The sequence below is a fragment of the Mustela putorius genome, unplaced genomic scaffold, assembly GCF_011764305.1.
Source record: "Mustela putorius furo isolate JIRA1106 unplaced genomic scaffold, ASM1176430v1.1 tig00003845_pilon_pilon_pilon, whole genome shotgun sequence".
Classification (NCBI taxonomy): Eukaryota; Metazoa; Chordata; class Mammalia; order Carnivora; family Mustelidae; genus Mustela; species Mustela putorius.
The window spans coordinates 83,880,460-83,908,285 of record NW_025421998.1 but is presented as its reverse complement, the minus strand read 5'-3'; the positions used below and the strand labels follow the sequence as shown (position 1 = coordinate 83,908,285).

The following is a 27,826-nucleotide window of genomic DNA, read 5'->3' as shown; positions in this document are numbered from 1 at the left end:
GAGGCAGGCAGAGAGATAGAGAGAGAGAGAGGGAAGCAGGCTTCCTGCGGAGCAGGGAGCCCGATGCGGGGCTCGATCCCAGGACCCTGAGATCATGACCTGAGCCGAAGGCAGCAGCCCAAACCACTGAGCCACCCAGGCGCCCCTTATTTGTTTATTATTAAAGATTTTATTTATTTATTTGACAGAGAGAAAGAGTACACACAAGAAGGGGGAGTGGCCAGCAGAGGGAGCGGGAGAAGCAGGCTCCCCGCTGAGCAGACAACCCAACATGGGGTTCCATCCCAGGACCCTGGGATCATGATTTGAGCCAAAGGCAGACACTTAATCGATTTATCCACCCAGGTGTCCCTGGAATATAATTTTTTAAAACTCTCAAAACTAAGCATTAAAAAAATACCAAAACACCAGCAATTCAATTAGAAAATGAGCAAGACATGCACAGACACTTCACCAAAGAAAATATATCGGTGGCAAAGAAATACATGAATAGATATTCAACAAACATTAGTCATTAGAGAAATGCAAATTAAACCACAATGAGATATCACAACATACTTATCAAAATGGCTAAAATGAAAAACTGTGATTAACACCAAATGTTGGCAAGGCTGTGGAGACACTGGATCACCCATACGTTGCTGGGGAATATAAAATGATACAGCTCTTCTGGAGAACAGTGTGTCAGTCTCTGGAAAAACCATTCATACACTCACCATACAACCCAGCAATCACACTCTTGGGCATTTAGCCAAGAGAAACAAAGCCTTATTTTCACGCAGGAACTTGTACACAAATGTTCGTAGCAGTTTTATTCATAATCACTTAAAACTGGAAACTAATCAAGCATCTTTGGTTAAACAAACTGTGGTACATCCATACCATGGGAAAACTACCCAGAAATACAAAGAGGAAAAACTATTGATACATGTCACTTGGATGGATCTCAAACGAATGACAGTGAAAAAAACTAATCTCAAAAGGATACTTACTGCATGATTCCATTTATGTCACATAAAATAACATAATGATAGAGATGGAGAACAGACTAGTGATGCCAGGGCTTAGTGCTGGTGGGGAGGGATGAGTGAGGGATGAGTGTGGCTACAAAGAGGTAACACTGATGGGCCTTGTGATGATGGCACAGTCGAGTGTTTCTTTGTAATAGCTTTATCGAGGATAATGTGTATATGTAGGTCACTACCGTGATTGTAGTGATGACTATGCAAGACTACACCTATGTTAAAATTACCTAGCATTATGCACACATACTCAACTGAGGGCATGTGTTACTTGTGAAATTTGAATGAGCCCTATGGACTGCGTGGATGTCACTTTCTTGGTTTTGATACTTTACAGTAATTGCATAAAATGCTAACATTGGGGCAGATGAGGGATAAGTGCATGGGACTTCTCTGTATGTTTCTTTGCAACCTCTTGTTTCCAAAAATAATGTGTTTTTTTTTTTTTTAATTTGAGGCATTTTAAAACTGCTTCATCCAAAACAGCACCTCTTCTATCATTCTCTACCTTCATATCCTGCTTTATTTTTCTTCATAGCCTGTATCTCTCCCTAACATTTAGTATATGTAATGTATAAGATATCACATATTTGTATAAATATATACCCTCCAGTAGAGCTAGGAAGGCAGGAACTTGTGTTCTCCACTGTATGTCCTGTCCTCCAGCGGCACCTGGTCTATTTGTCTTTGTTGACTACATGAGCTTACCTGCCTTCCTGTAGATAAACATTTCCTTTACTGTGTCTATAAGTAAATTGGCCTTTACAGCCTTTTGCCAGAAACAACACCTTTATCAAGGTATCCACCCCAGACTCCCTGTTCAGAGAAATTTCAATTGTCTTTTTTTCAGTAATAACATTTTAATACAAGCAATTCTCTAGTGGGTATAAGCAATTTGATTCCATTCTGTTTATTCCTCCCTGGCTCCAATCAGGTCTTTTGGGAATATGTCCTCGTTTAGTGTCTTTCCAGGATAGTTAAACCTTCAGCTATGAGAAGGCAGCTAAATAAAGGTCCTTGAATCTGACAGAGTTTACCCTGTGGTCCTCAAAAAGAGCTTTAGGAGCCCAAAGCTTCAGACTGAGTGCCTCAAATAAAATGAAACAATTTTACAGGAGAAACAGTACAAAGAAAGACCGTTAAACTCTCAGCCATCTTTCTTATTACAAATGGTCATGACTCATTTTGCTGCGGATCTGTGAAAGGCAGAATAATGGGTCCTAAAAATGTTCACATTCGAATCCCTGAACCTGTGAATATTACACTTTGCATGGCACTTTTGCAGATGGATGTGATTAAAGTTAAGGACCCTGACATGGGGGAGATTAGCGTGTGTTATGCAGGTGGGTCCAATCCAATCACTCGAGCCCTTAAAAGGAAGAAAAGCTTTCCTGGCTGTAGAGAACGGGACAAATGGTGTTGCAGATTTTAAAGACGGAAGAAGGGCCTTCAAGAAGCTGGAGAAGTCAAAAGAAATTCTCCCCTGGAACCTCCAGAAAGGAATGCAGGCCGCCCAGCACTTTGATTTTAGCCCAGTGAGACCCATACCACGTTTCTGATTTACAGAACTATATGATAATAAATTTGTGTTGTTTTAAGCACTAAGTTTTTGATGAGGTGTTACAGCAGCAAGGAAAACTAATAGGGTATCTTATTCTGATTATAGCTTTTCTATTAGCTTTGCTTATAAGCAACAGAAAGCAAGTTGCGTTTCCTTCAGCAAACAAACCAAGCTTTTCAGGAAGCCTACAGTGTCTCTGGGAACCCAAGACAGGACAGCAGTGGAGCTGCAGAAAGGTTGTACTACCAGAATGAAAGCTGCTGCCCTCAGCATCCTTCCTCTGCCCTTTTTTTTTTCTTTGCCTTCCCACCCCCCCATCTGTTTCATTTTTTTCTTTCGGTAAATAGGGCATAAAGTGTAAGAAGGCTGCTACTTAGGGCATATAGTGTAAGAAGGCTGAGCCCCAGTTTCCACCTGCTTCTCTTTCTTCACCAGACCAGTCAGCTCAGGCTGTGACTAGAATCTTGTTCTCAATTCCAAATCCCAGGGAAGGAACCCTGTTACAGGTTGAATAGTGTTTCTCGTTCCTCCCTTCTAACCCCCTTGGAAATAGGGTCATTGCAGTTGCAATTAGTTAAGATGAGGTCATACTGGAATAGGATGGGCCCTTATTCCAACAGGACTGGTGTCTTTATAAGAGGAAACTGGGGGGCACCTGGGTGACTCAGTGGGTTAAGCCTCTGCCTTCAGCTCAGGACATGATCCAAGGTCATGGGATCAAGACCCGCATCAAGCTTTCTGCTCGGCGGGGAGCCTGCTTCTCTCTCTCTCTCTGCCTGCCTCTCTGCCTACTTGTGATCTCTCTCTCTCTCTCTCTCTGTCAAATAAATAAATAAAATCTTAAAAAAAAAGAAGAAGAAGAGGAGGAAATTGGGACACAGACATAGAGGGAAGACTAACACATGAAGATGGAGGCAGAGGTTGGAGTAAAGCTGCCACAATCCAAGGAATGCCAGCCAAGGCTACAGCTCTGGAGGCTTAACTAGAAGCTGGAAGAGGCAAGAGAAGATCCTCCCCTAGAGGTGCCAGGAGGAGCATGGCCCTACCAGCCCTTGATTTTAAACTTCCGGCCTCCAGAACTGTGAAATGATAAGTTTCTGTTGTTTTAAGCCACCCAGTTTGGGGCTCTTTGTTATAGTAGCCCTGGCAAAATAATGCAGTGCCTATGACTGATCCAGTTAGCTCTGTCAGGGAGACCATGTCTTCCAGTACAAATATGCTTCCTTAAGACTCACCCCTACCCCTATGGCTTGAGGGGGATATAGGGGGCCAATTTCCAAAGAAGGAAGAACCACTGTGAACTTGGCCCGAGCAATGAAAAGCTCTCCACTCTCGCCCCCGACAGCTGGGATCAATATGATATTCCATTTTTTTGTTTGTTTGTTTGTTTGTTTTGCTTTAATTATGTTACTCTCTGGAATGCAACTAGTATGTGTGACAGATGACTCTCAGTTACTTCTTTCTCATACCATAATCTACTTGTCCTGACATTATTAGTGATCACCCCTTCCTCTCACCACTGTGTTTATTAGTCAGTGAGTACTGATGGTTGAAAATGTTTCTGGAGTATCTATGCTCTTCCAATCATCTGACTGATTTACCAGGTTCCTGGTGTGGTGGTGAGAAGGCTTAACTTCCGATATAAATTCTAGAGTCTGGTTACTCCCCACTTTATCCCCTTCTCTAAGTGTTTTATCTATGGCAGTTTGGAATATTTAATTACTCTTAACTTGTTTTTGTGAGGAGAGAGTATGGTTTACAAAATGTTCCTGACCTCTTTAGAGTAATGGCCTAGGGGAACTCTTCCGGTTCCAGGGGAACCGAAAGAAAGAAAGAAGTTTTCTGTGTCCCCTTTTTGAAACTGGTCCCTGACCCTGTTAACATATCTGCTCTTTGGGATGAGGACATGTCAGAAAATACCATATTAAAGGACCCTCATATTAAACTTGTAATAAACATGTGCCAAACACACAGTAAGCGCTCAATAAATGTTAGTCAATTTTTAGAACCAAGGCCAGACAACGCCCACCTCAAGCTCTTGCCAATAATCAACAATAGCTCATTCCTAGATTTCCCCACCTTAAGAGATACATGAGAGTGAGAAGGGAGTGTCCTAGGCTGAATAATGACCACCCCAAAATGTCCATACCTTCATTCCTGGAACCTATGTGTTTATTACCTTACAGAGGAAAAGGAACCTTATAGATGTGCTTCAATTAAGACTCTTAAAATTGAAGATTATTCTGGATAACCTGGGTAGGCTCAATATAATCAGAGGGACACAGGAGAGTCAGTGTCAGAGAAAAAGAAGGTGTGACCATAGAAGCAGAGGCTGATATATTCTGAAGATGAAAACAGGGGCCAGACAAACAGCCTCTAGAAGTTGATAAATGGATCCTCTAGGGCCCTCAGAAGGAACTCAGCTCTGATGATGCCTTGATTTTAGCCCAGTGAGACCCATTTCAGATTTCTGACTTCCAGAACTGTAAGATAACAAATTTGTATTGTTTTAAATTTGAGGTAATTTGTTACAGCAGCAATAGGAAACAAATTCAGAGGCAATCATTATTTCATGGAACATTCTGCAAAATTTGCACTCTTGGACTCAAAGTCCCTGTTTACATAGTTGGGTTTGAGGCCCCCAGACCTAGCAGTACTGTTCTTGCCACCTGGCCCCAGCCAGATTTTCACCAACCTTCAGGCCTTTCTCTCCACATCCGTCCATCTGGTCTGATCTCCACCACCCCAAGAATTTTCTTCTATTCACCCACCTCTGGGGCCTAGATCTTTGAGACTAGGGTTATTAGAAACCGAAATCCAGGCAGCAAATTAAAATGAAATGTGAAATACCAATGAGAAACTATTTTTAAAATTGGGGCATTTTCTCTCCCAGCATCAGGCTAAAGAGAAATTAGGCTTGAGAAACTGAGAACCAGAGACACTGAGAAATGAATCTAGCTGGGAATGATGAACTGCGATGTCAGCTCCTGAACTTTTACTAAAGGCCCTTCAAGGCCTTGGACTTGGGCAGAAATTCCTGACCCTCTTGTTCCAGCCCAGGAAGCTACAGACGATGAGACTTGAGTAAGAGTATAGTTCGGAGGTAAGCAGTCTGGATTTGAATTCTGGTTTCACGGACCACCATTCCTGTTCCCCTATTCTAAGAGGCTCCAGATGAGCCTCTTGCCAGGCGAGCTCCTCCAAGCCGGTGTGAACTGGGGAAGTGCGTCACCCCAACCCCTAACCCAAACGACGCTCCGCGTCACCAAAAGAAAAAGTAAAAAATGCTTTATAAAATGTATCTTGGACACAAAGAAAGCGCGTTTTCCTCTTCTCTCAGAATAAAAGGCCCTTACTTTTAATTTTTTTATTTGTGACGATTTTATTTTTTTTCTTTCAGTTGTGTTACTAGCTGGAGCTAAACATTGGCAGGGGCCCCGGCGGCTGCTGGAAAGGCGCCCTCCCAGGAGCAGAAGGCTCGTTTAGAAGAAACTGGGGGCAGGGAGAGAACTCGCGACTCGGTCTCCCCAGCGCGGTAGGGACTTTTTCGAGTCTTTCTCCGGCCAGGCCAAAGCTCCTAGGCTGAGACCCCCGCCAGCAGAGCGCAGCCAGGAGACTTCGCGGAACACAAACAGCAGAGGTGCGTCCGGGAGCCTGCAACCACCCCTTTGCAACCCAGCTCCTCCCCGGCGGCGGGCGGAGGTGCCTGCTCCGGCCGCAGCGGGGGCGGGGACCACCCACAGCGCCGCGCAGCCCCGCCCCGGCCCCGCCCCCGACGCGCCAGCCGGGCCTCCGGGCTAGCCGCCCTCGCACGCTTTTCAGGGCGTGAGCAAGCCCTGCGCCCGCCCGGCTGGGAATTTTTTACTCCGTGAAGTACGGCGGGCAGCGGTACCAGCTCCTTCAGATAAAGATGGAGGAGGGAGCTGAGTGGGTGAAGAGACGGCCTTCTTCCTCCTCGTTCCCCTCCCCGTCCCAGCAGAGACTGCTAGACTCTGATTTCCAGCTGTGTTCTTACCACCCAAAGTTTTGGGTAGACAATTTTAATTCAGTTTCGTTTGGGGAAAAATTAACATCAGGTTTTAGGATAACACTACGCCATTCCCAGGTCGGAACTGGGAACCTTTCGACCTAATTCAGACCAGAGAGGGTGGGGTTGCGGGAAGGGAGTAGTGCCTCTCTGGTCGAGGGAGATGGGGCGAGAGATGGGGCCCGGGAGGCATTGTGATGTTTAGGGGAGTCTCCAGTCCCCACCTGGAAGGAGGGCCCACCCGCTGCGCCCTTCTACCCCTCCCCTTCTAGTTGCCAGAATGGAAAATTCATGGAGTCCAATTTAGCGCAGGTCAACAAACTTTTATTGCCTCTTCTGGCTCCCCCGCCCCAGCAAGATCCCTGCTTCTAACACTGTAGAAATACTGAGCTTTGGTGCAGGGTAATGGGGGCGGGGTGGGGGATGTTAATCGTGCCTCCTCAGCGTACTGCCAAGGAAGGTTAAAGAAACCCCACTTGCTGGAGAGGGAGGGCCAGAGGGGAGGAATTCAAGGACACAAATGGCTCAGTCCCACCTCTGCTGGCTGCAGAGTATAAGGACCGTGGTTCCAAACATTTTAAAAAGGGGTGGAGTGGGGGAGAGGGATGAATTTGGCTGCTGTTGTACCCCTTGCCTTTGCTGCCACGTTTCCATGGAAATGAGGGAGGAGCAGGATGTAGTTCACTTTGACTACCTGGGAGGATGGCAGGGCAGCATTTAGTAAACATATCGCCTTCCACTCCTACCCAACACATACAACTGTCCCCAGTCGACCCCCAGCTCACTGCCTGTTCCACTCCCTTCCCTTCTGGAGCTGGTATCATACCAACTGGACTCCAGGTAGGGCTGTTAGCGTCCACTCTCCAGCCAGGTCTTGCTGGCAACAGATGGAATCAGATTATGTCCAGGAGGCTCAGTAGCAGCCCTGGTAGGACCACTGGTTGTAGCACCTCGGTGAAAAGCAACACCTAGGACCCCCAAGACTCTGTGCAACCGATGTTCCCAAACATCTCTGCCCAGACAAAATAAAACAAAAGCAAAAACCATAAACCCAAATGTGTATGGTTAAAAATAATGCAAAATAACTCTAACGATGCCGAGGGCTAGGGTGGACGAGAAGAGGATGGACAGCCTTCCTAGACTTGAGCCACCCGTGCACTCTGACTTCTGCTGGGCTGGAGCTGGCTTCTCCCCACTGGGCTGTTGCTGGGGAACTGGAATCCAAATCTCCATTTGGTGCCGAGAGCTCTACCCACTGCTATTGGTTGATGACGCTTGCCTGTCGCCATAGTGAGGACATGCAGGATGGATTCTCAGTACCACGGGTCAGCTCGGTGCTGCTGGTTGTACAACTGTAGCTTGATCTGATCTTTGATCTGATTCACAAGGATCTGGGACAGCAGGATTCCTACCAGCTGGAAGAGGCGAGATGGATTGGGCCCTCAGCAATGAGTGGTGTCTTTGTTTTCCCTGAATCAATCTTCCCAGTATGGTTAGCACCATCCCAATCCCCTGCTTCTTAGCAATGTCAGTGATTGACACCCTAGCTGGTCTCCAGGTGCCCTCCCCAAAACAAAGGAGTCTTTGCGGGGCTGTAGGACCCACGAGTCTTACGGGGTAAGTTACCTGGGGGATGGCCAGGCCCAGGGCTACACCACCAAGAAGGAAGAGGTTGCTGTGTATCCAGTTGACCAGTTTGTCAATACAGCCATTGGTATAGATGACGTTACTAGCCTCCAAGTAGTCAAGGGCCTGCATACCTTGGCCACACATGGTGTTGATCACTGCCTGGGGAAAGAGTTGAAAAGCCAAATGGAACTCCCACTCCCAAACTTTTTATTTCAGGCCCTCACCGATGGTCTTCCCACCCTTCCTAAATTCCTAAATTGGTGGGGAATATATGCGAAGGATCCTAACTTGGGAGTTGCTAAATACACACTTCCTTTCCTCTGGGAGATCTGAGTTCAATTCTCCTTGCTTTAGAGACCTGCACCTTCTGAGTCCCTGTGTGGACCACAGGAGGGAAAAGGAAACAGAGCCATTAGATTGGGGTGAAAAGAAACATCTGGCAGCTGTCTTACAAGATTGATTGGTTAAGCTAGGGAATGGGGATTCCCCACAGTGGCTAATCTAGTCGGCAAGTAACTGAAATTGCTGCCCAGGAGGAAATGACGTGGGATGTAGGCTCACCTGGTTCGGGGTAGGCAAGCAACAGGAGTAAGGCACAGAGCAGCGCTCACGGCTGGGGTTGTCTTCTGAACAGTTGAAGTACATGTTCTGGGACCAGTCCCTATAGGAAATCCCTCCACAGCAGCTGAACTGCAACAAAACCCACCACAGAGGTTAAGAATCACCCAGTCCTCAGAGCAGCTGAAAGTCCGTGGCCAGCTTCCATTTATAAATTCAGGTTGTTTTTAAACCTTGAGCCAACATTTCTCAGTGGCCTTTCCCTTTATATGCCTTAGTTGTATATATTGTTTGTTTTTCATATTCAACTAGGAACTTCTTGAGAGCAGTTTCTGCACAGGATAGAGGCTGCAAAAGAGAGTGTCTCAAAAACACTGGCTGAAATAATTAAAGGATTACTGTTAAAAATATTTCTTTGAATACAGAGAAAACAGAAGAGAGTCTTCAATATCACAGGCCCATAATTACTCCTTGAAAGCACGTAGGATCCAAGTAAGTTGCACCAAGGGAAGGGGAACTCAGTACTGATCTCAAAAGCACTTTTATTTAAAATTCAACTTTTGATTCATAGCGGCATGATTCACAATAGCTACACGGTGCAAGTGACCCAAGTGTGCATTAAAAGATGGATGAATTAACAAAATGTGGTAGATACATACAACAGAAGGTTATTCAGCCTTAAAAGAAGAAAACTAACATGTCATACAATATGGATGAAATCTGGAAACATGTTAAGTGAGATAAGCCAGTCACAACAGGACAAAGACTGTACGACTCCACTCATACGAGGTTCCTCAAGTGGTCAAATTGAGACAGAAAAGAGATTGTGGTTGTCTGGGAGCTGGGGCAGGGGGAAATGGGGAGTTAGTGGTTAATGGGTAGAGCTTCATTTGGGGAAGATAAAAAAAGTTCTGGAGAGGGATGTGGTGACGGATGTAAACAATGTGAAGGTCCTTGGTGCCACAGATTTATATATTTAAAAAGGTTAAAATGGTAAATTTTATATTATGTACATTTTGGCACAATTTTAAAAAGTTAACTTTTGAATAGTAATATTTAAAATCTGCCCATTTCCTTATCCCCCCATAAGTAACCACTTAGAATAGTTTCTACATATCCTTGTAGATTCCTTTCATAAATATGAATACATATTCTTTCCTCTCTCTTTTTTTACACACATGGTAGATTATTATATAGACTACTGCTCTGTTTTCTTAAATGTACTTTTAAAGCACTCTGCTATGTATGGTTTTTTGCCAAGCCTCCTTCCAGAGTCCATTACCTGGCAGGTAATGAGGAAGCACTTAGGCCTGGAGGGTGAGGTGCGTATTAGGATGGTATTAACTTTTGCCTACAGGCTCTGAGACCACAGCTGACCTCCCCCCATTCCTCACCCATACCTTCTTCTGGCCAAAATCAATGAGGTTCTGTAGATCCAAGTCATCTCGGTAGTGCACAATGGCGTTATTGATGATCTCACTCACTTTCCCTCGTGCCTGCCAGAGACATGAGTAGGGAATCAGAACATGGGACTAATCCCTAACCCTTTTCTCCTGACTCCAATCAGGAATAACAGTAGACAGTGATCATACTTCTTCATTTCAGGCACCCTTGAAATTGGAACCAGGTCCTAGGTTGATGGCCAGTTCCAAAGCCCAACCATCCCTGGGCCCTCAGGTACCAGGAGGCAAGAGAACAAACACAGAACCTGCTGCTCCCGAAGAGCCACATTTTGAGATAATCCAAGATTTATTTACCTCTGAACACTATTACCACAAAATACTTGTTGATGCAAAGCAGAGAATCTAATACTTTTTTTTAGTAAAGTGCTTCTAAAGCTGAGACACTGACCTCTAGTGGACAGAAGAGAATAGCACCTATTTCGACTCCAAACAAATCATTTTAGGATTTTCCTAAGCCAGAAGGACTAGGACATTCTGAATGAACTCAGTGGCTTCCCATTTCGTAGTTTCCACCATGCTTTCTTCCTTCTTCCTCTGCTACTTTTCTTAAAGTTTGTTGTCTATAGTCCAGTACTATCCCTGGCAATCATTTGCCCTTTGAGAAAGGAATTCTTGTTCTTAACTAAAAGGCCTGTCCCTAAAGAGCAGATCACTTCCAGCTACGGTGAGCACGCTCAAAATCTCATTTACTTTCCCTCTTCTTTCCTTCTGTTTATCCCAATAAGCAATGTTTAGAGGAAATAAAAGATTCTTCATATTGTCTATGGTCTACTTGATAATTGTGCTTTACCCAATAATTTGCCATTAAAGTTTGCAGATTATTTTAACTTTGTGTTCATAGAATTTGTTTTCCTGTTGGCTTCTCAGACTATCAGAGGAAAACACCTTATGATCTGGAAATCCTGCTGAAATATGGTGATTTTAAAGGCCATTCGTTCACCCCTAAGGAGACTCTTTCAAAGGCTGATGCCTTTCAGGGGACAGAGCACTGTGGTTAATTAATTAGGCTAAGCAGGCAGGAACCTTCTCTTCCTCCCTCTGGTTCACACCTGAGGAGGCCCCTTGACCCCCAACATTACCTTGTCTGAGAAGACGAAGCCCAGGACCCCTGCAGCCAGCTGTAGCAGGAACACGATGGTGAGGCAGAGGGAGAACTGTGGGGAGCAGGCAGGAAAAGGAGACAGCTGATTACCATGCTGAGCTCCAGCCCCTCCCCCAGGGTCCTGGGGAGTACTGGATACTGGGGGGGCTATGGGGCACTTCTCCCAGATGCCCCATGCATGATAAGGCCTCTGCCTCCACCGTGCCGTCTTAAGGGTGGCCATCCTGTGCTGGGTCATCTGGGCTGAGCTCTATAGTGGGGAGCAGACAGTACAGGCCTTTGGAGAGGGGGACAGAGAAAACTGAAGGGCTGTAGGAATGGCATCAGGAGCCTGGGAGGCATAGGGAGGAGGCCAGGGTCTTTATGGTGGGGCCCCTGATCACTCACCGTCTGTAGGAGGCAGATATTCTCACGAAGGGATCCAATGCAGCCGCAGAAGGTGAGCAGGAACATGAGAACGCCCACCACGATCAGCAGGATGGCAGGGTCCACTGCCAGGCAGGCCAAGGCTGCTTCTGGGGGAGGGGTCGTCTCTCAGTCTGAGCCTGGGGCTGGCTGAGAGTAATACCCAGGGACAAGGTAGGGGTGTCCCCCAAAACTGTTCTCCTCTGCTGGGGGAATCTCTAGTAGGGTTAGATGACGGTTATAGGGAGGCAGTACTCCCCTCCCAGGGGGGAGAATAAAAAGGACCTAGACGGGTTTGTGACATTTCATTTGAGCAACTAACAAAGTGAGAGCCTTTATTCCCAAGATTAAGAAAGGAGGAACCACTTCTGCTCCAGAAAAGAATTAGAATGGCATTAGGCTCCCAGTTTTGCAGATTCCGTTTCCCGGAGACTTCGTTCAGTAGAACAGGAATGGAGGTTGAGTTACTTCGGGACAGAGGGAGGGAGGGGCTGAGGCCTCAGATTACTCCCGGTTCCCAGAGGCCTACCTCCTTTCCTTGCCACTTCCCAAGCCTACCATGCAGGCACATCCTGGAAGATTTCGTGGGAGCTCAGGAAATCCTGGTGAACCGGCATGGCTGGCCTGCTGCCTTGGAGTAGGGAGTTAAGATTGGGCTAGAAGGCAGCTTACATGGGAAAGCATATTAAAGGGCCAGGGCTGAAGGAGGCAGAGGAGGAAGGGGTTTGGCAAGAATCATGGGGAGTTAGAGGGGGCCTATAGCTCACCTGCATGCTTCATCAACCGAGCATAAACTCCCACAGCCACCATGACCATGGAAATCACCTGTGGACACAGGGAAGGAGGCAGACCCTGAGATTTTGGAAACCAGAGAGCCCCTCATAAATTACCTTAAGGAAGAACAGGATGAAGATGACTTTCCTAGGAGCCAGAGATGAGCATCTCTTTCCCCCCAAGAGATACAATTGATAGCATCTGTCTGCTTTGTCTCCAAGAAAAGCTTTTACCATGATAATCTCATTTGATCCCCACAACACAGTTATCTTGTGGGGCAGCTCTTTTCCCCATTTTACAGATGAGGAAATGAAGGCAATTCAAGGTTATTAACAGTGGGTAAGAATGTGGGCTTTGGAGCCAGTGAAACCTGGGCCTCTGATAAATCTCTAAGCTACGGTTTTTTTGTCTGAAGATGGGATTTTTAAAACAACTACATCTCATAAAACTACTGTGAAATTAGATAATGCATGGAAAGCATCTAACACAATGCCTGACAATAAATATTATCTATCATTACTTGTCCAGGGTCACAAGTTTTGAATTTGAATTCAACTACATCAAAGGGAAGGGTTTTTGAAAAATTTTTATTTATTTATTTGAAAGAGAGAGTGCATGCGTGCGTGTAAGAAAGAGCATAAGAGGGGGAGGAGCGGAAAGAGAGGGAAAAGCAGGCTCTGGGGTCATGACCTGAGCCAAAGGCAGATGCCTAACTGAATGAGCCACCTGGGCACCCCCCATGGGCAGCTGTTAAAGCTGAAACAGGCCTGAGTAGATGTAAACTCCCAGGTCTCTAACTCTCTTGGGGGTCAAAATGGTGTCAAATGCAAGAAAGCAAGTGCATCTCAATGTGAACGGATGCATGTACGAATGCATGTGTGTAAAATACCAAATTGCCTTGGCAAAGGAGGCTTTGTCTTTGTAAACCTGGATCCCAGCGTGGAGCAAAAGAGTTTAGACGCTTCAAACTTCCCGGCTCCTCCCTGAGAGAGCAAACCCCTCAGAAACTACCAGCAATCCCCAAAGGGGCCTTTCCTGCCCCCACTCCCACCCACCCGCCAGGCCTCCAGGAGTGCAGGGCAGCCCAGGGTGTACATCTCTTGGCCACTCTTTCTTTGTGTCCAGTCCCCAGGCTGGTGCTAAGCAGCCGCTGGCTGTCACCATGGCAATAGCTGGGACCAAGCTCTGGCTGGAGGGAGTTCTCAGCAGCAGGGACTTGACCAACTCAGTGGGGAAGGAGATGGCTAGCTAGACTCCACTGTCCTACAAGACAGAGACCAGCTGGAAAGAGCCATCTTGGGGCTTTGGTGGGAGAAGGGAATAGGTCCCCTAGAGAGGTAACAGGGTCAGAGTAGCCCCTCAGCAGAAAGCTATTTTTCCTTTGTGGCCTCTGCCTTCAGGTGCACTTAGCAGTAAATGGAAACCCTTATCTAAAACCATCTTTCCGGACTCTTCTCTGGCTAGATACACAGCTTTGACCCCCTCAATCATTTGACACTGCCTTGGACTCAGGACTAGATGTGTTTGTTATCTGCTGGCCCTTATGCTCTTTGTACGGGAGAGAGGGAGCTGCTGACAGAGCTGGGAGTGGGGATGGGGGTGCCGGCTGGCTTGCTGTCCCCCAGCAAGTGGAGCAAGGAGCAAAGCGGAGTGGGTGGGGGGTGAGGAAACCACAGGGCAGAGGTCCCAGCCACCCCAAGGCCTGCAGGCACAGCCCTTTGCCAGAGTGACTGAGCATCTCGGCCTGCCCTTTAAAACTCCTCACAGCCAATTAATGGTTCTGAATATTCTTTTACTGAATCACTGAAAGATATGTATCTGCTCTTTATTTCTCCTTTTTTTCCCCAGGCTCCTCACTGTTTTGCAACATGTTAAGTTTCCATCAGGATGTGTAACTTTCCACAGAGATGGTCTCTGATTAAATCCTAACACAGCTAAAACAAGAAAGAGAAAGTAAAGAGATGCCACAGAACACAATAACTTAGTTCCATGTGGAGCCTGTAATTACAGCAGTCGCTCTGTCTTTATCTGTGGTAGGTAGACTAGTCCCCCCCCCCCCCGCCCAAAAGATGTCCTGTCCTAATTCCTGGAACCTATGAATATGTCTCCTTCCACGGCCACAGGGGCTTTGCAAATGTGATGAAGGGTCTTGAGACGGGGAGATTATCCTGGAGGGCCTTAGAAGAGGGAGGCAAGAAGGTTCGAGTCAGAGAAGGAGATCGGCATGACAGTGGAAACAGAGGTTGGAGTGGTGTGGTGCCAGGAGCCAAGGAAGATGGACAGCTTCTGAAAGCAGAGAAAGGCAGGAAATAGGTTCTCTGGAGCCTCCAGAAGGGATCAGCCCTGCTGATACCTTGATCTTACCCAGTGAGACCCATCTTGGAATTCTGACCCTCAGAAAGTAAGAAAATTAATTTGTGTCCTAGTAAGCTATGAAGCTTGTTGTAAGTTGTTACAGTTCCAAGAAGAAACTAACACACTGTCCAAATTCCGTTCCTCAGCAGCTATGCACAAGGTACTCTGAGGACCGCAGAGATGAGTAAGATACGGTCCCTGCCCTTAAGGACACCTGTATGTTATACGGGAGAGGAACAAGAACATCCAGAGCCTATCCTTTCCAAGCTTGGTGTCATTAGAATGGGAGGGAGGACAGGGAGAGAAGAACTTGAAACTGCTGATGCCTCAGCTGTACCCCAAACCACCTACTTCAGAATCTCTGACATTGGAACCCAGGCAATGCTACTTCTGAATGCGTTCCAGGTGATTCCAATGTGTGGCCAAGTTTGAGCACCACAAGCCTAAAGCACACTCAGCCAGGGATCTAGAGCGGCAGGTGCAGGTTACATTAAAATCTAGATGAAGACTTTAATATCATTAATATTTAATACAATTGCTAATGACACTGCTTACCTGGAGCTCACTAGCTAACGCTAAAATGCGGCATTTTTTATCACCGATCTGCGTCTTCATCCTGGAGTCACAGCTTGCCCTTTCACACCATTCCTGCCCACATGTCCCACCCTGAATTCCTCAAAGCCACTGCCATCCCAAAATTAACACCACTGCCGTTAATAGCACGGCGCTTTAGAGCTGAATAGAACCTTAGAAATGAGCTCAGCCACTCACCTCTTTTTATAGATGAGGCCCAAAGAGCACAACTGCCTGACCAAGGGCACATGGGTGCAGAGGAAACATCTGGACTAAACCCAGTCTCCAGTCTCAGTCTGGAGCTCTTTCCACCGCGTCAGGCTTTGCCACAAAATCCTTATAACACCCCGCAATATCGCCAATGACCTCCTTTCATGATGAGGATGAAGATAAAGACACTTCTTAGAACGGCTTTTCATATTCTGGCGAGAATGAAGCCTCACTGGAAATTTTTAAAAGCCAGACACAGTTTTTAAAATAGCTGAGTCTAGCAAAAGGCATGTTCCCGAAGATTGTCAATCAAATTATATAAAATAACTTGCATGCACCAATGCCTTTATCCTTATAGAAGGTGAGTAATCACCTTATAATGAAAATAGCCATCTCCTGGGCTCCTGGAAAATGGTTCAATCTACGACTGGAGCAGGAGATATACAAGATAGGCCTGGAGTATGTGTCTCATTCATGGTGCCAGAAAGTAAGGAAATGCTCAAAAACAAACACACACACACACACCCTGCACTGACGTGGGTATGCCAAAGGGACATCGAAATGAGGAAGTAAGAAATTATTACCCCAAACATAAAATACCCATGAGACCATATGGATAAAAAGGACTTAAAAAAAATTTTTTTTAAAAGGACTTAAATAAATAAGCGAGGGAGAAAAGACAAATTTCCCATGCAGAAGAATTCCAAATAATTTATGTGTAGATGCTGCACTCTGGTATAGACGCTGCACTCTTGAGGGCGGGGAGCTCAACTCCCCACTCCCCTGTATGAGCTGCCCCCTTGGTTACTCCTTTCCAAAGAGTACAGGATGGAAGAGGGAGGAAAAGACTAACGTGGCGGGTAGAGACACCTGGCAAACACTGCCTCAGCTGGGTGAGTAAGGTCAACACCAGCAGAAGTAAATCACAGGTATGTGATATGATGTGATGAAAATGACACTCCACTCCTGTGGTTTTCCTTCTGAAAACACATAACCCCAATATAACCATGAGAAAAACACCAGGCAAATTCCAACACAGGGACATTCTACAAAATAACTGACCAGTACGCCTCCAAACTGTCAAAGTCATCAAAACCGAGGAAATTCTTTTCTTTCTTTCTTTTCTTCATTTTGGACGGGGGAGGGGCAGAGAGACAATCTCATGAACAGAGCAAGCCCAACGCAGGGCTCCATCCCACAACCCTGAGATCACAACTTGAGCTGAAATCAAGCAGCCAACACTTAACTAAGCCACCCAGGCAGCCCCAAAACCAAGGAAATTCTGAGAAACTGTCACAGCCAACAGAAACCTAAGGAGGGGCGCCTGGGTGGCTCAGTGGGTTAAGCCACTGCCTTCGGCTCAGGTTATGATCTCAGGGTTCTGGGATCGAGTCCCGCATCGGGCTCTCTGCTCAGCGGGGAGCCTGCTTCCCTCTCTCTCTCTCTGCCTGCCTCTCTGTCTACTGTGATCTCTCTCTTTAAAAAAAAAAAAAAAAAAAGGAAAAAAAAAAAGAAACCTAAGGAGACAGGACAACTAAATGAAATTTGGTATCCTGGATAGCCTCCTGGAACACAAAATGGGTGTTACCTGAAAACTGAGATCTGAGGGGCACCTGGGTGGCTCAGTGGGTTAAGCCTCTGCCTTTGGCTCAGGTCATGATCTCAGGGTCCTGGGATCAAGCCCAGCATTGGGCTCTCTGCTTGACAGGGACCCTGCTTCCCCCTCTCTCTGCCTGCCTCTCTGCCTGCTTGTGATCTCTGTCAAATAAATAAATAAAATCTTAAAAAAAAAGAACCAACCCTGAGATCTGAATAAAGCACGGACCTCAGTGATAAAGACAATACCATTAATTATCATGAATGTGTACTCATGCACGCATGTTATCATACTCACGTCCGATATCAAGAGAAATTGGATGTAGTGTATATGGGAACTCTCTGTATCATCTTCTCAATCTTTCTGTAAAACTAAATCTGTTCTAAAAATGAAATCTAGGGACGCCTGTGTGGCTCAGTTGGTTAAGCATCTGCCTTCGGCTCAGGTCATGATCCCAGCGTCCTGGGATCGAGTCCCACATGGGGCTTCTTGCTCAGCAGGGAGCCTGCTTCTCCCTCTGCCTCTGCCTGCCACTCTGTCTGCCTGTGCTCGCTCTCTCTCTGACAAATAAATAAATAAAATCTTTTAAAAAATGTAATCTATTTAAATACAGCCACTCCCAATTTGTTAGGTGCTAACTGGTTAGTAAATCCACATTTTTTAATATCAGATTTTCCTAAACTGGGATTTACTTGCAAGCAATTTCACAAACCTTAATCAGGAGGGGTTTGTCCTTACACCAAAGGGTAAGGCAATGGATCTTAAAACTCTTCAGAGGTAAGAGCACCACGAATCTACAATCTCTATTTGTATAACCTGTACAATTTTGAAATACTAAATTCTTTCCTGAAACTTTAATATGCTATCACTCTTATCTAATTTACAGTCCATATTTACCTTTCCCCAACTCTCCCAATAATGTCCTTTATAGCTGCTTTTTTTTTCTTTTTTTTCTGATCCAGAATCCCATGAAAAATCGTGAATTTAGTGATCTTTAGCGATCAAGTCTCCTTTGGCCTGGAAGAGTTTTGCAGTTTTTTTTTCTTTTCTTCATTTTTGGTCTCAAGACACTAACTTAAAAAATTGTGGTAAGGGACACGTGGGTGGCTCAGTTGGTTAAGCGTCTGCCTTCAGCTCAGGTCATGATCTCAGGGTCCTGGGAATGAGCCTCACATTGGTCTCCCTCCTCAGTGGGGAGTCTGCTTCTCCCTCTGTCCTTCCCCCTGCTCATGCTTTCTCTCTCTCCCTCTCTGTCAAATAAATAAAATCTTTAAAAATAAATTAAAATAAATAAAAAACTGTGGTAAAATATACATATAAAAAAATTAACCATTTTACAGTTCAGCAGCCTTAAGAACATTCATGTTGCTGTGTGAACATCCCTGCTATCATGTTTTAGGATTTTTTCATCACCCCAAATAGAAACCTTTAACCCATGAAACAGTCACTCCCCCATTCCCTCCACACCTCCAACCCTGACAACCATAAGTCAGCTTTCTATTCCTATGGTTCTGTCTATTCTGCATATTGCCTATAAATACGGCTCTTTGTGTCCGGTTTCTTTCACTGAGTATAATGTTTTCAAGGTTCACCCATGCTGTGGCGTGTATCAGTACTTCATGCCTTTTTATGGCCCAATAATATTTCATTGTATGGATATAACCCAATTTGTTTATCCATTCATCCACGGATGGACATTTGAATTGTTCCCACCTTTTGGCTACTATAAATAGTACTGCTGTGAACATTGGTATATAAGTTTTTGCTTGAATACCTATTTTCTTTTTTTTAAATTGTTTTAAGGATTTTATTTATTTATTTTACAGAGAGAGAGCACAAGCAGGGGGAGCAGCAGAAGGTGAGTGAGAAGCAGACTCTCCTTCTGAGCAGGGAGCCAGATACAGGACCCAATCCCAGGAACCCAGGATCATGACCTGAGTGGAAGGCAGACACCCAACCAACTGAGTCACCCAGGTGCACCTGAATACCTTTTTTTTTTTTAAGATTTTATTTATTTATTTGACAGAGAGATCACAAGTAGGCAGAGAGGCAGGCAGAGAGAAAGGGGAAAGCAGGCTCCCCGCTCAGCAGACAGCCTGATACGGGACTCGATCCAAGGACCCTGAGACCATGACCTGAGCCGAAGGCAGAGACTTAACCCACTGAGCCAGCCAGGCACCTCTGAATATGAATTTTCAACTCTCTTGGATATATACCCAGGAGCAGAACTGCCAGGTCATATGGTAACTCTATGTTTAATTTTTTGAGGAGTGACTGGGCTCTTTTTCCCTAGTGGCTGCATGATTTCACATTCTCACTAGCAAAGCACCAGGGTTCCAATTTCTCCATGTCCTTGTCAAAACTTGTTCTGACATATTTTTGACAATGACTATTTTTTTTTTTTTTTGGGAGTTCATGATGCCCAATGTGGGGCTGGAGCTCACGACCCCAAGATCAAGAGTTGCATGTTCTACCGACTGAGCCAGCCAGGTCCCCCAACACTGGCATTTTTTATAAGCCCAGGCCAGTTGTTTTGCAGAATATCCCTCAGTTTGAGTTTATCTGATTGTTTTCTCACAATTAGATTCACGTGACACTTTTTTTTTCAGGTGACACATTTTTGACAGAAATCTTACACAGGTAATGTGTCATTCTCAATGTGTCAGGTGAGGAAGAACAATGTATTAATTTCTATTGTAGAAATAAGGAACAATTTACTAAGCAATGACAAGGCTGTTAAGCATATGTCTCTAGATTTCATAAAACAATAAGACAGGCGCTACTCTAAATAGTTTCCTGGCTTTCCATAACATTTGGTTGCTCCTTGTCCTCTTCCCTTTGTCTTCTGCTAGCTCTTGCTGGCAGATAAGCAGCCACAGATACTAATGTTCATGGGAGAAAATAGAAAATGGAGAAAATCCTCTCCATTATTTGTCTTTGTTTCTTGCAAACTGCAGAAAGACAACCATGATTTGGTGATACAAGAAAAACCCTATTCTAGCCCCTGGAACACTCACAGCTTCAGGGATATTATAATGCACGAAGGGAAGAAAGGTTATAGGGTGCCAAGATGAAACTCTGAATAAGAGTTCCCCTGGCTGGATGCCTGGGTGGCTCAGTGGGTTGAGCCTCTGCCTTCGGCTAGGGTCATGATCTCAGGGTCCTGGGATCGAGTCCCACAACAGGCTCTCTGCTCGGCGGGGAGCCTGCTTCCTCCTCTCTCTCTGCCTGCCTCTCTGCCTACTTGTGATTTCTCTCTCTGTGTGTCAAATAAATAAAAATCTTAAAAAAAAAAAAAGTTCTCCTGGCTTTCATACCCAAATGCTAATAATTACAGGCAAATTAGCTCTTAGAGTCCACTTGGATTGTACCTTAAGACCAAAGGGATATGACAAGCCCTGACAAGTGACGGAAGGCCCTTAGAGACACAGTGTGGTCTCTGTTCCCATGATAGATAGGAAATGTCTCTGTGAACTATAAAATATATAAAGGCATCATTCATTATCACCTCTCTCTGGCTAACAGTAGAAATATGAGCAAAGGGGGTTTGAGGCTAAAGGAAGTCAGGCCCAAGTTTAGCTAGCCCTCACCTAGACTCAAAACTCAGCTATTTACGACTTATCAGAAAAAGCACTCATCCTAGCTCTCTAAGCTCATCCTTAACGGGTGAGCTCTAGGAGCTCTTTCTAGCAACAGCAATAGCTATCCTTTCTTGAGTGCTAAGGGTCAGGCACTGGGCTAGAACCTTTATATCAAATCTTTCCTTGAATCCTGACCACAGTCCCAAGAGGGTGTTAGCATCTTCATTTTACAGAACTGATGTTGGGAGAATTCAAGGAACTCTCCCCAGCTCCCTTAGGGAGTGAGCAGCTAAAAAGGTCTTTCTGTCCCCAGAGCCGGAGCCGTGTGACCTGGGTCCCATGGCTGCCTTCCTCTCCCTGACTCATGGCAAATCCAGGGCATGTGCATTCCCCTGGGGCATCATATGAGGTGGGAAGAAGCTGCTTGCAGTCCTCCTGGGGGAGCAGCTGGTAATCTCCAAACTGGGTGGGGCTCCGGCCAGGGGGAGAGTCAGAGAGCACCAAGAGGTAATGGGGCCAGCAGGGCCCAGAGGAAAGTCCCCGGAACAGCACCTTGAAGGGGGAGACATGGCATCACCATGCAGGGCCCACCAGCCCGAGAGAAAGCTCTGGCCATGTCTGTCTCCACGTTCTAGAGTCCAGTCCACATCTAGTGGGGGCATCTGTCCCAAAGTCCTCTCCTCTTCTTGGAATCTCTTCCCCTTTTCTTTTGAAGGTGATAGAGGGGGACAGCTGGGGATAGAGTGGGAACCAAAACCTTGCTCTTACCCAGAGGGACATGAGGAAGGAGGGGTCTGGACCTCTGGTTTTTCAGTCCTCTCTGTCCTTATTTCTGGATAAGCCTGCTCAACCTAAAGCAGGGCCTCCTCTCTCCCTACCCAGGCTCTGCATGCCCCTTCCTCATGTGGCCATCCCAGCACCATGGTTCCTGGGTTTCTCAGGTGGCAACCATCTGTTTGAAACTAGCTCTTAGCCTTCTCCCTCTGGATTGGATACCCTACTGGAGTGGGGGAATCCACAGAGCTCGTTCCTTTCCAATGTCTGGAGCCAACCGTTCAGCTTCTCTTTAGCCATGGCTGATCTTGGTTTCCCAAGGTTATACACGAGAGACAGAAGTCCATAAGGGCTCATGGGAGTATAAACACTCAAAACTATGGTCCTGGAGGTCCCAGCCTGACCAGAGTCTGCTATCAAGACTCTGAGAGGTGTTACATGTTTTCTTTTATTCTTTTAAAGGCTTCTTGAAGTTTATGATTTTCTACTGGGTACAAGGCAAACAGAGCTGTTGAGATAAGAAAGCATTATGAGTGACTTGACAGCATAGGATATGCTTCTTGTCTTCATTTTTTTTTTTTTAAGATTTTATTTATTTATTTGACAGAGAGAAATTACAAGTACACTGAGAGGCAGGCAGAGAGAGAGAGAGAGAAGGAAGCAGGCTCCCTGCTGAGCAGAGAGCCCGATGTGGGACTCGATCCCAGGACCCTGAGATCATGACCTGAGCCGAAGGCAGTGGCTTAACCCACTAAGCCACCCAGGCGCCCGCTTCTTGTCTTCATTTTTAATGTTTTATTTTGTTTTTTAATTAAAAGAACGTGACTATATCACTTATTACAACCTGCCTGGTCTACAGGGAAAGGAGAAGACTTGAGGTAGCAGGGGATGGCCTGCCTTCTAAGGTACTTAGGTATGCGTGTGCACACGCCCGTACACTGAGGGTTATGCTGGGTGGTAGAAAGGGCCTCTGCCACTAGGAAGGGTTTTTGCCAGGCTCAATGCTGGTCATTTCCTTATGGCTCCTGAGCCGGATGGCCACAGATGGTGCTGCGGGTGGTCTGGGGCATTCTCACTGCCCTTGGGGACTCTAGTAGTTCTGGAGGGGAGAAAGAGTTTCTTTCCTTCTTTCTTTCTTTTTTTTTTTAAAAAGATTTTATTTATTTATTTATTTGACAGACACAAGTAGGCAGAGAGGCAGGCAGAGAGAGAGGAGGAAGCAGGCTCCCTGCCGAGGAGAGAGCCCGATGCGGGGCTTGATCCCAGGACCCTAGGATCATGACCTGAGCCAAAGGCATAGGCTTTAACCCACTGAGCCACCCAGGTGCCCCGGGGAGAGTGAGTTTCTTCAAGAAGATTCCTAACTAGAGGCCTGGATCGGTCTAGGAAAGATCAGGACAGGTGTCCATGTGCGTTACAGTGGGAGTGAAAAAATCTGGGTGTTGTAGGTAGTAATTAAGCACAACCCCGAGGGAGATGCTGAGGAGTATGGCTGACCTGGCTTGAGGGAGCGGTGCTAGGCCAAAGGACCCAGTGCAGAGAGGAGAACACAGTTGGATCCCTCTCCCCCACCAAGGCTGCTCAAGGACTTCCGGTGGTACTGCATCTTGAGAGATTAGTGTCGGTAAAAGAGGGCAGAGGGTCATCACACCCTCACCTGGCATGGGCTGCTCCATCATTTGCCATTCAATAAACATTCAGTAAATACCCACCCTGCCAAACTCAGATGGGCCCTAAGAAGCAAGAAGTGAATAAGGCAGCATACCCTACCTCGGGGGCCTGAAGTCTGGAAGAGGAGACAAAAATAAACACATCATTGCAGCAGAGGTAGGGGATGAGGCAACTGAGGTATACAGAAGGTGCCATGGGAGCCCTGAGGCATGGCCACCAAGGAAGTCTGGGCTGAGTCACAGGGACTGGAGGTCTGAGTGCAGCCTGATTTGAAACCACCGCAACTGTGGCCCTGGGTGGAAAAAGGACCAGCAAGGAGGGAGAGGCTTGCTACGGGCAGCATTGATAATGTCCCCACCAGTGTGTGCCCGAGGCTGATAAGGCATGTACCATGGCACTGGTCTTGCCTCTGCACAGAGCTGTCCAGCACAGGGAGGGGAGGAAAGTCTGCCACTTCTTAACTGAAAGATTATAATACAACTTTTGGGATCTTGGGGCAACTACTCTGGGTCATGGGTTCCCGACAATCAGTCATCCAGCAGCATGATTCTGGGGAGAAAACCTAGGCAAAAGGAGAAATGAGATTTGAAACATGAACAGGAGGAATGGGTCCTGCTCCCAAAGATGCCGGTAGCCTTCTGAGTCAGACTAAAATGACCCAAGGGTTGGGGCTGTTAGAGCCGCAGCAGGGATAGCCAGTGTCATACCAGCACTGAGTGTGACCCCAGACAATACTGGCTACCTTCCCAGTTTGTTCCAGCATACACACACCCATCCACAGCTCCTCCAGGAGCTGGCCAGAACAGGTACTCTGCCTGTAAAGGGAGAGGGCCAACATGGGAACCTCCTAGGCAGAAGAGGGGAATTTGATTAGGGTGGCGAGAACCTACAAAGAAGAAAGCACAGGAACCAGTCCCTGAAGGGTGGTAGGAATAAAGAGGACTGCTGAGCTGGGGAAGCAGCCCTTCATCTCCAGCTGCATTTGTGTGGAATGTAGTTCTGTGTCTCTGGGCCTGGGGGAGAGGTAACACTCAGTCACACCCCAAAAAGTACTGATTTCTGGGAAGGTCAATGTCCCAGGGACACTGGGACACAGAAAGATGCATCCTTAGATCCAGCCCCAGGTCCTGAAGAAAGAAAACAGTTCCCCAAAGTGATGCATTCATCTTTAAATAGTTCACAGAGGCAGAAAATTTTTCTCCTTTCGAGCAGAAAGATTAAGGACAGAGAGACAGATATATTGGCTTAGGGTCACACAGTAAGTTGATGCCAGAAAGGAACTGGGCCTCTTGTCCTTCACTGCGCTATTTCTAGAGCTTCTGACGTTTTATGAGTCTAAAGTGGGTCCAAGAAGGGGCTCTTCTCTAATTTGGGGAGGTGCCAGCTTGGTTAGCCAGGTCCTGTGACCCTGAATGAATCATTTTTACCAAGGTAAATGGGTCTATGGAGCCACACTCTTTCCCTGACTGCAAACTCCCAAAGTCATTTGTCTGGTAAAAGGGGGGGTGGTGGTGGAGAATAGGGTGGGGGAATCTAAGAAAATGACCATGAACGCAAATGTAACAGATGTACCCAGCTGTTGTCGCTGGGGAACACAGATAAGGGTGAAGTGCCAAGGGCTCCAAAGAAGAAGCCGTCTCGGCTGACAGAGAAACTCAGAATGAGGAACTGAGGTCCCTGGGATGCTAATGCTGGCTCTGAGGATGGTATGTCATCCCCAAAAATGGCATGTTCCTGGCCTGGAACATTCAGTGAGCATGGAGGAGGGCTCACTGGGACTTGCCCTTAGGCAGGGAGTTTCCCTAGAACATCCCCCAGCCCCGGCAGAGCAGTGGTGAGTTTTCGTCTGTTCTTCCCTAACCTCCAGCTGAGGCAGACCCTAGAGCATGGGAAGTTGGGTTAACTAGGAATAATACTAAAGCCCCAGCTACAACAGCAGTCATCTGGGCCCCGGACTTCCCCTAGAGGCACTGTACTTCAGTAGAAAAACCACCAGATCAAACTTATTAACCAGCTGTCAGAGGTTGGATAATTAACATCTCTGTGTTTTAGTTTTCTCATATATAAAATGTGGGTGCTGGACAGGATATCTTCTAGATTTTTTTTCCCCAGTTCTAAAACTGAGAATTTGTTAGGAACTCAAACTTCATTTTTTTCCCAAGTACAATGGCTGAGCTCTTACCACCACCCTCTGGGGTTCCTCTCATTTGTCCCAACAGGCTAGCACTTATGTACTTTGTGTCTGTTCTTCAAACCACGGCCCCTGTGAACCTTTCCAGCAACTGGCTTAGATGCCTGGTCTGCTCCCTCTCCTAGGAAACATATTTTAGACTCAAGCTTTCTCCCTCCTGCAAGTCTGAACTTTCGGTCTCAGGCTGAAATGGGCAGGGATAATGGGCACCTACAGCAGCTGCTCTGGCATGGCTGGAGCTGGAAGAGAAACGGGGATGGGAGAAGGACCTCTCTATGTTCTCCAACCCAGAGGAGCTCAGGAACTCTATAGACATGAAACAGAATTGAGCTAGCATTTCATGATCTGCTCCAGCTGGATTCCCGTCTCCAGCAGAGTGTTTCTGCCATTCCTGATTATACTGGGTTTGATTTTATGGAGGAGGGAACTAGGGCCTACAGAGATGAACGTCAAGTCAACAACTACAGGTTGGAGACGAGAATCCAGATGGGCCCAGTCCAATATTTTTTCCACTTTTCCACGTTAATCGTAAGATTCTGAAAGGACTGCTGGCCTTTCAGCCCAACACAGGGTCCAGTTAAAAGAAGCTGAAGACTGTCAGGCTCCAGAGATTGGAGTCTGGTCCTGAGAAAGGTGGGGCAAAGTTTGGGACAGTGCTGGGAAAGACATCCACATCTGGAGGCCATTCCTGCCCCTTCTCAACCTTTGGGAAGAGGGGGGCACCAGAGGCCTCCAAAAGGAAAAGATAAAGCCCTTTAACCTATCTGAGGTAAGGGGGAGGGAAGGTCTGGGTTTTCCCCACTTCCTCTTTTTTCTTTTGCTGCTCAGCCTCCCAGCCCCCAGGCCTGAAAGTCCCCCAAACATGAAGGTACCATTGGATCTGCTTTGAGCCAACAGGAAAACCCGCTTCTCCTGCGCAAATCCATTATTTTGGCCTGTCACAGATCCTCATCAAATGACCAGAGGATACCCCTTAAGTCTTTACTGAATCTCTTGCATTATCCTCCCCCTCTCCCCACCCCCAACATCCCCTCCCGACGCGGTGCCAGTATGGTGTCCCTCCCCAGGATAAATTACCCCAAAGTGTCATCAGCCCAGAAAACTAAGCAGTGGCGTTTACGACGCTCGCCTTTAACCTGGCATCCCGGGACGACCCTCCTCGACCGTAGACAGCCCACTGCACCCTCGAGGGGTGCCCTGCAGCCCAGGTGCCCCCAAGACCCCCACGACTCACCCAGAAGAGCATGTTGAAGAAGAAGAGCAGGTATTTCACCAGCGGGCTGACGAAGGTGAACTCCTCCCCATAGCCGGCCGGCGCCCCGGGTCTCCGGGCCATGGTCCCGCCGCCGTCCCCCCGGGGGCCTATCTCCCCGCGGCGGCCGGCCCACCTGCGCGCCCTGCGCCCCGGGGCATGAGCCGCGCCACCGCGGGAGCCTGGGAGGCGGGGGAGCTGCGCCGCGGTGGGAAATGCCCGAGCCGTGCGTCCGGGAGGAGCGCCGCCGCCGGGAGTCGCGGGAGCGGCGGCGGGCAGCGTGAGCAGCGGAGACTCCGCGGCGGCGGGAGGACCAGCCTGGCCCGCCCGGCTCCCAGGAAACCGAGCCCGCCTTTGGCCGCCCATTGGCGCGGCCGCCGAAGACTGACTTCTCATTGGTCGGTCGCTGATGTCACTAAGCGTCCCGCCGTCCCTCTCCTCCGAAAGGCGGGGGAGACACCTGTTCTGTGAGGGACAACTTGTTAAAGGGTCAGTGGTTTTGCCGCCTCCCCCGAGAAGGGAAGCATCCAGGCAGCAGCTGCTCAAGGGAAAGGGGATGAGATGGAATGCACACTGCATTACACACCCATGTTATCTACCCTGTTGCTGTATACACCTGCAAACACACATGCCTTAAAATCAACAAGTACGTACGTCGTGTGTTCAGCAATGCGCCCAAAGCTGTGGGAATACAAAAGAAGAGAGAGAATCCCCGGGGAGATGACAATAAAATCAAGGAAACAAACTAACCTACATGTAACAACTAGAAGATATTCAAGAGTAACGGCAATCCGGTTTAGAAACTATATATTTTAAATGCTTATTTCAGAAGATCTGGAACCCACTAGTGGAAATTTGGAAGCATCACCAGCAATCCTGCCATCTCGGTTCATTACGGTTTCAACCCCCCCCCCTTCCTATTTCTGTAGAATCTTAGTCTATGGACAGACATTGTTCTTAACATGTTGATCTGACACAAACAGGTTGAGTGCAGTGTAGGTAGTGGGCATTGTGCTGGCTAACATAAGTAATACGAACAAGAATGTTATTGATTGAATATTTGTACCCCCCCCCATTCATA

General features: G+C 47.0%; 1 protein-coding gene across 2 annotated transcripts; it reads right to left on the bottom strand.

Annotated features, from left to right (window-relative positions):
• Window positions 1-6,579: 6,579 nt before the first annotated feature.
• TSPAN33 (tetraspanin 33) lies at window positions 6,580-27,073 on the bottom strand. 2 transcript variants are annotated; one of them, XM_045062971.1, is made up of 8 exons: window positions 26,728-27,073; window positions 12,535-12,592; window positions 11,750-11,874; window positions 11,340-11,414; window positions 10,198-10,293; window positions 8,801-8,929; window positions 8,237-8,398; window positions 6,580-8,025 (listed from the first exon to the last, which is right to left on the bottom strand). In XM_045062971.1, exons 1-8 carry the CDS (start codon window positions 26,827-26,829, stop codon window positions 7,924-7,926), a joined length of 849 nt encoding a protein of 282 aa, XP_044918906.1. In that variant the 5' UTR covers window positions 26,830-27,073; the 3' UTR covers window positions 6,580-7,923. The 2 variants fall into 2 exon arrangements, with proteins under 2 accessions (XP_044918906.1, XP_044918905.1); XM_045062970.1 differs by having other exon boundaries at window positions 11,750-11,877; window positions 26,728-27,072.
• Between the last annotated feature and the right edge of the window lie 753 nt (window positions 27,074-27,826).

Coding starts and splice junctions, on each gene's coding strand:
- TSPAN33 (XM_045062970.1), bottom strand. CDS start 26,829: ATGGCCCGGAGACCCGGGGCGCCGGCCGGCTATGGGGAGGAGTTCACC. Junction 8,399..8,800: donor GCTTGCCTACCCCGAACCAG/GTGAGCCTACAT, acceptor CTCTTTCCCCAG/GCAGTGATCAACACCATGTG. Junction 8,026..8,236: donor TGGGCCTGGCCATCCCCCAG/GTAACTTACCCC, acceptor CGCCTCTTCCAG/CTGGTAGGAATCCTGCTGTC.